At 44.3% G+C, this 11,285-nt stretch overlaps 1 protein-coding gene across 3 annotated transcripts in view; it reads left to right on the top strand.

Moving 5' to 3' along the window:
- ZMYND11 (zinc finger MYND-type containing 11) overlaps positions 1-3,020 on the top strand; it is a 79,259-nt gene extending 76,239 nt beyond the window's left edge. For all 3 annotated transcript variants that reach the window (XM_003786847.3, XM_023511376.1, XM_023511375.1), the window contains one exon: positions 755-3,020. In XM_003786847.3, coding sequence (XP_003786895.1) covers positions 755-877 — 123 coding nt within the window. In that variant the 3' untranslated portion in view covers positions 878-3,020. The remainder of the gene's footprint in view (positions 1-754) is intronic.
- Positions 3,021-11,285: the final 8,265 nt, after the last annotated feature.

The raw sequence follows: 11,285 nt of genomic DNA, 5'->3' as shown, positions 1-11,285 counted from the left end.
AAAAAAAAAAAAAAAAAAAAAATCTCTGAATGGGGCCAGGCATGGTGTTTTACACTTGAGGAGGGTGAGGCAGGAGGATTGCTTAAGGCCAGTAGTTCAAGAACAGATTGGTCAACATAGTGAGTCACCCATCTCTACCAAAAAATACAAAAATTAGCCACCCATGGTAGCAACGCATGTAGTTCAAACTACTTGGGAGTCTGAGGCAGGAGTATCATGTGCCCAGGAGTTGGAGGCTGCTGTGAGCTGTGATGATGCCTCTGCACTCCAGCCCTGGCCACAGAGGGAGTTCCTGTGTCAAAAAAAAAAAAAAAAAAGTCCTTAGACATTGCCAAATATAGTGAAGGCTAAGACTTGACACCTAGATTTGAGGTCGTGTGTGACCTTGGAACCAGTACACTCAGTGGTGTAGAGTGTAGGGAGCAAGACTGCAGCAAAGATTAGAAGGAACAAGAAGTTCTTTGGGGAGTTCATAAGGGAAGCAAAGAAACTGAGATGTAGCTGGAAAAGGATGTGAGGTCAGCTTTTTATGAAAAAAGAATCACTTTAGCCTGTATGCATGGAAAAGCAGATGTGCCATCAGGCCGGCTGTGTGCTGCCAGCCAGACACCTGTCCTCTCCTTCCAGGGGTGGGCAATGTGTTGAATTCTGAGGTTCTGGTGACACTGGGGGTTGGGCCAGAAAGTGTCTGGGAGCACAGTGTAGCTCCCAGTCAGTGCCCAGTCCTAATGCCACTCATGGCTTCTGTCCGCAGTGCTACAACTGCGAGGAGGAGGCCATGTACCACTGCTGCTGGAACACGTCCTACTGCTCCATCAAGTGCCAGCAGGAGCACTGGCATGCCGAGCACAAGCGCACCTGCCGGCGCAAGAGATGAGGCCACCGCGCCACCAGCGCTCCACACACAGCGGTTTTTGTTTCCAAGAAGCCAAAATTGTTTAAAATTTGCTTCCCATTTTGCACCAGCCTTTAAACACTTTTCGTGAAGAAATTTTGCACAGTAGTTTAACTCTTTTGTTAATGCTCCTCTGGAGTTTTTCAGGGGGTAAAAGTAACACCAGTGGAGGGTATTATTTTAAATAAATTTTAATTGAGAATTTGTTGCATTTTCAGCAAATTTTAAAACATTTTTAGGTTTTACAGAGATTTTAACCTTTAAACAACAGACCTTTAAAAACACAACAGGTGTGAATACAAGTGAGTTTAACAGAGAAACATTTAGAGTAGATCTGAATGTAAGAACTATAGAACTGTTTCAGAAATAAAACATACTACCTTGATGTGACATTTATTTCTTAACCTTGTTGAGCTGGTTTTGTTCAGCTTAATTTACTGTTCAAAGGCATTATCTGTTGGTTATGCCAGTGGGTATATGATTGAATTTAGGGAACAGGGTTGACACAGCAGGGCTAGTCCTGCATATTTTTTCTTAAATATTTCCCAATTGTGTTTTTCATTATTTCTTTTCAATATATAACTTTTATAACAAATTATTAGCTTTGATCTTGTAGTTTAAAATTGCAGGGAACTGGGGTAATCTTTTACTGAGCTGGATCTTAGAGAAAATGAATATTTAAATTTTAAAGTTTGCACATTTCATCTTTGTCCTAACATGAGTGCTTGTAAACAAAACAACAAAAATAAAAAGCCAAAAACTACCTTTATCCATACATGAAATTATAGATGAGGCATACAAATTTCTTTAATGTTTCCCTTCCCTCCTCAAATATCATCTAACTGCCTATTATCTGGTGTCACCTCGTGAATCGTAAGTTAATACTAAGAGAAAAGAAAGCACTTAAGTTTCACAGAAGCCGTTATGTTTGTAGTAATGGATCATTGCCTACTAATGAACTCCATCACTGTACACAGAATGAAGAATAATGCATGTTAATTTTCTTGTATTAAAGATGCCGTGATTTGTAAAAAGTCTGTATTTTGCGGAATGTCTGGATTAAGAAGCATTACCAATAGGAATGGATCGATAGTTGAATGATTTTTTTATACATAGAGATATAAAATACAGCCAGGAAAACTTAAATTACTTTTCTTTAAAAATATCTCATAATTTTTGTTTTTTCAAAGACTGACCTTAGATCAAGTTAAATTCCCATTTATCATTTAGTTATTTTTTGAGGTTAGAGAAATAATTTGTAAATATTTATTTAGACCTTTGATATTTATTAAAGCAATTACTCACAGTGGAAGTGAAAGAATCAGGAGAAAAGCCTTTGAAAAAGTCTTCTCCAGGTTTGTCAGGGTCACTCTGAAGATAAAAATGTAACTAAGTCTTCTGTGAAATATCCATCCGATCTTGATGCTGTTGCAGATGGTGGTGACACAAGCTAATTGACAAACTACTGCCAAATGGTGCACAATATTTCGTAAGATGTACCCAGGAGCCCGTTTCATACCTCGTGTCTGAATTGCCCAGTAACCAGCATCACTGCTCCCCCGTTGCTGTGTTCTGCGGCAGTGGTACCGCGGTGCTCGGCGCTGAGGGAGGTGTCAGATCCACAAACACGTAGCCTTTCATTGTTTTTCAAGTTTTAAAACTTCGATCCACCCCTATGAAAGCAAGTTATTGTGGAAATATTTTTGGTGTAAAATCATTCCAGAGTATGTAATACTTAACTGATAGCTGCATGAAAGTGAGATTTGTGTTCCTTTGGCTTTTTTGTCTCGGTTGACACGGTTGCACATTTCCAAGTTAATACAGCGTGAAAACTGTGTGTTTAAAAAAAAAAAAAAACAAAATTAAAAAAAGAGATTGTGGCCTGGTTTTGTAAAAGTTTTAGGTAAAATTACAATTGATTGTTTTAGGAATCATTATTAAAAATTTCCTGCAAATCATAAAGCTATATCCAGGTGTTGAGCTTAGCCACTATGCACATTGTAAGTACTCATTGTGGCTGTCCAGTTCTATGATGCATTCTGGCATTTTGTAAGCTGCTCTGACTAGCAATATATAGATTCATTTAATGTGTTAACATTGGTTAATAAATGTATTTAAAAAAAAACTGGCTGGTGTTAATTGTTGATTTAGTCCATTCCCCTATACCAAACCACCTAACCAGATACAACTGTGGCTAAATCAGGGGTTCTCAACCTTCGTAATGCCACGGCCTTTTAATACAGTTCCTGTGAGTTGCAACCCACAGGTTGAGAACCACTGGGCTAAATGTTGGTCATTCATTGGCAACTATCTAACTTTATATAAAATATAGTGCATTTAAATTCAATTTACTTAGACCAATCTCAAAAAGACCATATTATGAGTGATGCCTATGACACAAAGAGTAGGGCGCTGGCCCCATATGCCGGAGGTGGCGGGTTCAAACCCAGCCCCAGTCAAAAACTGCAAAAAAAAAAAAAAAAAAAAAAAGACCGTATTATGATTTTAAAAGCAGAGGATGATTATTCTATGTGAATTATTGGAAATCAGCCTGAAAAACTGATGCACTGCTCAAAGTTGAGCAGATTCTCACCTGGAGGCAGTTAAGGTTTGTCCTTTGCTGTCTCACTTATCAGTGTGGTGGCATCAATACCAGTCCCAGGATTCAGTGCTGGTGTCCACACTGGGCATTCCACCTGGTTCCCATTACTCTTGCCCTGTAGGTGTGCATATTAAAGTTCTGGTTACTGTAGGAATCCAACATTTTCAATGGTAACAGTATCATTCTTTTCATCCTCATCTTGTCTTTGTTTTGCTAGATCCATCTTTCTAAGACTTGCCCTCATTTGTGATTGAGGTACCTCTCTCAGTCACCAACTCTGATTCTAGACCTTCGTCATTAGAACCATGTTCTGTAAGAGCCTCTTCAAAATGTCCAGACAAATAATAAAAAACCCCATATTTCCACAGGTATCACAAAGTCATTGACCTAAGTGGAAAGAAAGAAGGGCTCTGGCAAGATGGAGCATGCTTGGGAAGGAGGGGGCAGTGGGGTTTCTGTGAGTGGAGGGTTAGAGTAGAGGCAAAGCTGGATCAGTGATGCAAGCAGCTTTGAAAATTAAAAGCAGATTGCCACTTAACAGTAACTAAGAAACAAAAACCAGAAATAGCATACTCATGTGGAAGCAGTCTTTGCAACCAACATAGTAAAGCAATAGTTTTAGTTTGCATACTCAAACAGGATAAGTGTAGACAGATAAATTTAGAAAGATTTCATAACTTGCCCAGACTTACCCAACTGGTGAGTGGCAGAGCCAGGTCTCAGATGGCAAAGCCCATTTTCCTGACCCTTGTACTAGGCTCAATGTACAGGCAGAAAATTATTCAATGAATATTTGACCTTGTCAGCATTATCAAATTCACACAGATGGACTCATACACCTCACCTCTCCCCCACCACTGTGCTTCCCTCGCCAGCTCACCCTACACCAGTCTCAACTTCGGGCCCACCAGTCCTGCTCACCCTTAGTTCTAGCATCAGGATCTCCTAGAGGATTTGTTAAAGCAGGGCTGGTCTCACCCCCAGCATGTACATTGCTACCAAGTTCCTAGTGTTGCTGATGGAGACTTCCTAGGAGTAAACTGCTTCACTAACATCACGGGAAAAGCAATGGACCCTTTCCTGTAAAATGCACATACATGCACACCATACTGCACAGAGTTCTATTCTATCCTCAATCTGGGTCTCAGCCCCAAGATTCCATGTGCTCCTAGGTCATGTGAGGCCCTTGATAAAATGTAGGCTGTGAGACGGTGGGTCTGGGGTGCTGGGAACCCTACCAGGTGTCCATGAGCCCTGGTGATACTCATGCTGTTGGCCATGAGTGAGAGGCAAGGTCTCAAAGGTATGTATGCTTGCAAAGGCACAAGAGCCACTGCAGGAAATGATGAAACTTGTGAGGCAAAGCTATTAAATAAAAATACATGAAGCATACATGTAACTTTATATTTTCTAATAGTCATATCAAAAATGCAAAATTAATGTTAATCTTGGGTGGTGCCTGTGGCTCAGTGGGCAGGGCACCGGCCCCATATACCAAGGGTGGCGGGTTCAAACCTGGCCCCAGCCGAAATGCAACAACAAAAAGAAATAGCTGAGTGTTGTGGTGGGTGCCTGTAGTCCCAGCTACTTGGGAGGCTGAGGCAAGAGAATCGCCTAAACCCAGGAGTTGGAGGTTACTGTGAGCTGTGTGATGCCGCGGCACTCTACCAAGGGTGATAAAGTGAAAAAAAAAGTTACTACATCTTAACACAGCTAAAATGTCACTGAAGTGTATAATTAAACATTATCAATGAGATAGTTTACATTCTTGTTTTGTGCTATGTCTTCAAAATTGGTATATTTTTAGCCCATCTCTATCCAGGCTGGTCACACTCAGATGTGGCCAGTGGCTACAGAGGGGCCCTGTCAGCACCTTACTCAGAGTAGATGTTCCCACAGCAGATATCAGAAAGCTGAAAAAGGCTGGGTGTGGTGGCTCATGCCTGTAATCCTAGCACCCTGGGAGGCCAAGGTGGGTGGACTGCCTGAGCTCACAGGTTCAAGACCAGCCTGAGCAAGAGCGAGACCTAGCCTCTAAAAACACTGGGCATTGTGGCAGGCACCTGTAATCCCAGCTACTTGGGAGGCTGAGACAAGAGAATTGCTTAAGAGTCTGAGGTTGCTGTGAGCTGTGACTCCATAGCACTCTATCAGGGGAAATAAGTGAAACTGTCTCAGGAAAAAAAAAAAAAAAAAGCTGAAATAAAAATCGCTTCTTGCCTTTCCTGAGTGTAGGTACTTGATCTATTTTAGTCTCAGATTTGAGACTTACAAATCATCTAGTCAGCAAGTTCCAAACTGGCATTTCAGGCTGCAGCGGAGAGTCCCCTGGGAGCTCCCCACTGGCCAACTTGTACCCCACATTGCTGAGAAGATGAGCCCAGAGTTGCCCCATGCAGGAGACAGTGTTGGCCTTTCCTCTTTTGCAGTCAGGCAGCTTCCTGAAGGCTAAACAGCAAGAAACAGTCTCTGCCCTCCAGGAACAAGGCAAAGAAGAATACTGGAAACCATAGAATGCTGAGGAAATTCAGAAGACACTTACAGAGAAAGCATAAAGTTGGCAGGAAAGTACTAGGAAGCCAATTGAGAAAGGCAAGAAGGGCGAGCTGGAGAAAGTACAGAGGAGCCATGTGGGCTCCAGACAGCTGCTTTTCCTCCTTCTGTTTCGATAGCAAACACCTTTGGGGAGGTCACAAAGGAAAATAAAGGGTTTCAGTGAGCAAGGTGTGCAATGCTGAGGGTTGCAGGCAAGGCCTGAGATGCCCAGGGGTTGCAGGCGCCCAGGAGGGTCTGGCCTGAGGAGGGTTCCCTGGGGCCATGGCCTGTGAGGTACAAGAGCAGCCAGTGAAGTTGTAGGGGTCAGAGAAGGGGTGTGTGGGGAACATGCTGGAAAAGGGAGAAGAAAGACGGAGAGAAATTATGTTCAGGATGAAGAGCCTATTTAGAAGCCTCTTTAGAAGAGCCTGTTTTTGTCTAACTGGGATAAACATTAGGATTTTAAAATGATCTTTAGTTTTGAAGTCGATATAGTCAGAAGTTGCAAGGTGAGGTAGAGACAGTGTCTCTGCTGGGGGGAGAGGGGGGCCCTTGCTCAGAGGCCATCTCAAAGTAACTCCATCAGTTTCTCCTATTTCCTTTCAAAGACACACAGACACAGGCCCCACAGCACTTGTGAATATAAGCGTGCCTTGTGTGTATGTGTCTGTGCCATGCAAGCCATGCGCCCCTGATGTTGCATTAATGTAGGACCAGAAAGTGAGTGCCAGCCCACTCTGATTTATCTTGAAGAACATAACAAAGACTACGAAAGACTGAGCCTTAAACGTTACAGACGCTTTGTATGATTCTGCTGTTTATCTGTTGATGGGAGAACATAGGGGAGTAGGACTGAGCAGCATACTGGTACATGTTGCAATTTGACTCTGCTAAATATTTTGTGATTTATGTTCAGTTTCTTACTATTGTTGATCCTTAAGCAAAAGGGGACGTTCTAAACACTTTTATTTGGATTTCACCAATGTTCATGAAAAGCCTTTCAGAATTCCAGGAAGGGTCTCCCCACATCTCAGCCTCCCAGAGACAACAGACGATCAGCCCTCTGCATCCTGTGCCTGGGCAAAGACATGGCTCCCATTCTTAGGCCTGAACCTTCTGGGCCATGAAGGGGCACCCTCCATACCCCTGCCCTGTTGAGGGAACACCTTCCTACCCAGATGCTATTTGGGGATGTCCTCCTCACTCCTGCTGTCAGGGGGTCCTCTTACCTGGATCTTCTTGGGGGGTGCCCTCCTCATCCTGGTCCTGTCTGGGTGAGTCCTCCCCCTGCAGCCTGTTGCCTTGAGCTGCACCTGTTTTTCTGCATCTCCTGTTCTTGGCTTCCTTGGGCTGGGCTTGATCAGGGAAAACAGATACCTGGAAGCTCAGTAGAGGGCAGTGGGGAGGACAACAGTGATCGCAAGAGCCGAGAGTAGAAAAAACCTAAATGTTAATCTGCACTGCCTTATATAGGAAATGTGGCACATACATAAAAGGGAATGTTACTCAGTCTAGAAAAGAAAGAAATTCTGTAATGTGACAACATGGTAGAAATCCTGGATGTGGGGACAGCAAAGCTTTACCACTTTCCTAAGCCAGGCTTGAGATTAACAGGGAAAAAAGCACACACATAAGCCTTACGGGACATGGGGCTTGAGAAGGAAAAGGGGACCCAAGGAACTAGCAAAGCTTAGATCAGCAGTTCTCAACCTGTGGGAACTGTATTAAAAGGCCGCAGCATTAGGAAGGTTGAGAACCACTGGCCTAGATGCTTTCAGATGAGGTGGAACAGAAAGCAACAATCTTAGAGTAGAAAAGTAGCTCAGCTGTACCAGAGGCTGAAGGAAGATAGGGTCTTTCTAAACAGGTCTGTTTGTACAGGATGCTCTCAGCTATGACTCCCTGGTGAAGAACATTCTTTCCTCCCACAGAGAGGGGCTACTTCCCATGAGAGTTTTTATCTCCTATTTGTAGGAAGAAAGGGGAGGTCAGAATGCCCTTTCTGTATCTGCTTTTTTTCTTGTGCCTTTAGCTTGAAATAATCCTTGTGCCAAAGTGGCGTTTTCTGAGTAGCATTGTGTGGCCTCCAAGACATGGTGCCAAGTGGGGTGAGTCAGCACAGAAGGACACACATTGTCTGATTCTACCTGCCTGAGGTCTCTGGAACAGCTAAACACAAAGAATCAGAGAGCAGAGTTGTGGTTGCCAAAGGTTCGAAGAGTGTTGCTAATCTTAAGGGTATAAAGTTTCAATGATGCAAGATGAGCAAGCTCTCAAGACTGACCAAATCTGTCCTTCTAGTTAGGAATGCTGTGCTGCACACTTTAAGTTGTTGAGTTTAGATCTCATGTTAAGTGTCCTTTCCATAATAAAACAAAATTCAAAAAACCCCAACCAAAAGCAGAAAAGATACAGGAAATGAATATAAAAACTCTAAAAACAAATCCCACCAAACAAACAAAAATCCCAGTTAGATAGCATCAATTTTAATAGCAAAGAGTGGGAACAATCCATATCTCTATCAGCTGACAAATGGATAAATAAAATGTGGTGTAATGCAGATGTATACACATAGGGAATATTATTGTATTTAAAAAGGAAGAAAATTCTGACACACATAACAGCATGATGACTACTGAAAACATTCTGCCAAGTGATAACTCAGTCACAGAAGAGAATATACTGTCTGATTCCATTTACATGAAATTTCCAGAATAGGGAATCTACAGAAAATAAGATTAGTAGTTACCTGTCCATGAAGTCCAAGTACAGTCCTGGTGGTTAGCTGGCCAGGAGACAGTCTAGGTGGTTACCTGTCCAGGAGACACAGTCCCCATGGTTAACCTGTGCATTGGGGTCCAGAAGATACAGTCCTGGTGGTTACCTGTCCTGTGAGGCCCAGGAGACACAGTCCCAATGGTTACCTGTCCCATAAGGCCCAGGCGACACAATCCTGCTGATTGCCTGTCAGGTGCTTACCTGCCAGTCAGGACCTTGCCTGTCAAATCCAGGAGACACAGTCCAGGTGGTTACCTGCCCTGTCAGGTCCAGGAGACAGTCTATGATGTTGCCTGTGTGCTGAGGTCCAGAAGACACACAGTCCTGGTGATTACCTGTCCTGTGAGGCCCAGAAGACACAGTCAGATGCTCATCTGCCCTGTCAGGACCCAGAGACACAGTCTGTGATATCACCTGTGCAGTGAGGTCAGGCTTTCTGGATGAAGATTTCTCTCCAGTGTAGCAAAATTAAGGCCCTTTCCTTCCGGTCTGTTCTACACTAACCTGCAGCAGATGGTCAAGTAGACACCCCTTCTTCCCCACTTTCAATCTATACAACTTTCAGGTATTTCTGAGAATGGTCTCACTCATCCCCAGGGGCTCCAGGGCCCTCCTGAGAAGCAGTCCTCGGTTCCACTCAGCTTTGAGAAGGACAGTGAGTGTTCACCCATGTCAGGTGCTGGGGCAGGCACCCAGTGAAAATATGCTTTGCTCCCCCAGCTGCCTGGGTCCACCCCCATCTGGAGTCAGCACAGTCAGGATCAGGGTGTTTTCCCTGGTCTGTCTCCAGAGCTCTGGCACTGAAGCTCCTGCTCCACCAGCACAGCACAGACATTTACCCTTTCTTCTTGCTTTTGGTTTATACTGCTCTACCATTTTATGGGTCATTCTACACCTCCTGAAATATGGATGGCTCCCCTGGGGCCCCACCTGGATGTGCACCTGACCCTGATCCTGGACGTGGTATCTTAGACACTCTGCTGCAGGCAGTGGGAGTGGGGGGAGCTGTGTTCTGCCCACTTTGTGGTGTGACCTTCCTGCTTCCTGGGCCATTCCTTCCCCCAGCAGGCAAAGCCTTGAGAAGAAACAAGCCTGAAGGGCAGCGCCTGTGGCTCAAGGAGTAGGGCACTGGCCCCATACACTGGAGATGGTGAGTTCAAACCTGGCCCCGGCCAAAAACTGCAACAACAACAACAACAAAAAAAACCCAAACAAACAAAAAAAGAAACAAGCCAGGGAGGAAGCCTTGTCTGAGTGGGGTGGCTGCCATGCAGAAGGTATTTGCTGAGATGTCTTTGTAGTTGGTGTAGGTGAAAAGCCAAAGTCTCTGAGTGACAGAAATCTGCTTTGTTCTTTTCAATTTCTACCAATTTCCACCTCTAATGCTAGCTCTAAATGGGGCTGAACTGCCCCCAGCATGACAGTCAGCTGCAGACTCATTCCACCATGGAAGTCTAAGTCTAGGTTAGTGAGGAAGAGGAGAAACAGGAGGCAACCCAGGGAGTACACCTGGGTTCCTTGGGCAGGCCAGGCCCACTAGTCACCCAAACATGTCACCATCACAAATAACAGGCCACATCAGCATAGGGCCAGTCCAAACCTCTTGCTATGGTATCAGGCTGGTCTTGTCATTTTGTTCACAGAATTAAGCTTAAAGGCCAAAACACAGTATGAGGCAGCAGCTGAAAGACTTGAGCCAGATGTGCCAGAAGGAGATAATCACAACATGAGCTGAAGCTCTCATTGGAGAAAGAGCCCAGGGATTACACGGGAGGTTGCAGAAGAGCCCAGCATGACTTTCTGGAATCTGGTAGAAGATAAAATATTTAGGAATCAATAGAGATCAGGAATTGTGAGTTCTACTGAGAAAATGAGTTGGTTGGAGTTGAGCATCACAGCAGATGTGGCAGGTAGGAAAGGGTTCCTTCTGCTAAGGAATGTCTCAATTGGAAGCAGCCTCGTCACTTCTAACCAGCTGGACAGACCATCCCAAGCTCAGCACAAAGACAATAGAGTCATCACAGGACAGAGTGATATTGGACCAGCCAAGCAAAACAATATTTGTAGAGTTCCAAGAACTCAAGCCTCATTTGAGGGTTGGTGGGGGTACAGAACACAATAGCACAGAACTATCTATACTCACGCACATGCACTATCTGCAGAAGGACTCCAGGGACAAGCCCCTTGGTCACCTTGTTTACAGATGGCCTGTCATTCTTAGGGATGTCCTCTGAGAAACTGGGGCATGCAGAGAAGTGCCCCTCCCTTGAGATACTCCATTCAATTAAATGCGCCCAGGCAGGTCTACACCAGCCACCCTCAGCACTGTCCCCAGGCAGCATGGGCTGGTCCTGAACACAAGCTGGAAGAGGGGGTGGAACAGAAAGGCACTTAGCTCATCGCTGGTATTCTGTGTGCAGATTTGTGTTTTCATGTGTAGAAAGATTTATCTTTTCATAACCAGTAAGCTGAAGG

The sequence above is a fragment of the Otolemur garnettii genome, unplaced genomic scaffold (genome assembly GCF_000181295.1).
Source record: "Otolemur garnettii isolate 467f Iridium unplaced genomic scaffold, OtoGar3 scaffold00019, whole genome shotgun sequence".
In the NCBI taxonomy this organism is placed as follows: Eukaryota; Metazoa; Chordata; class Mammalia; order Primates; family Galagidae; genus Otolemur; species Otolemur garnettii.
This window is presented reverse-complemented; position numbering and strand designations above follow the sequence as displayed.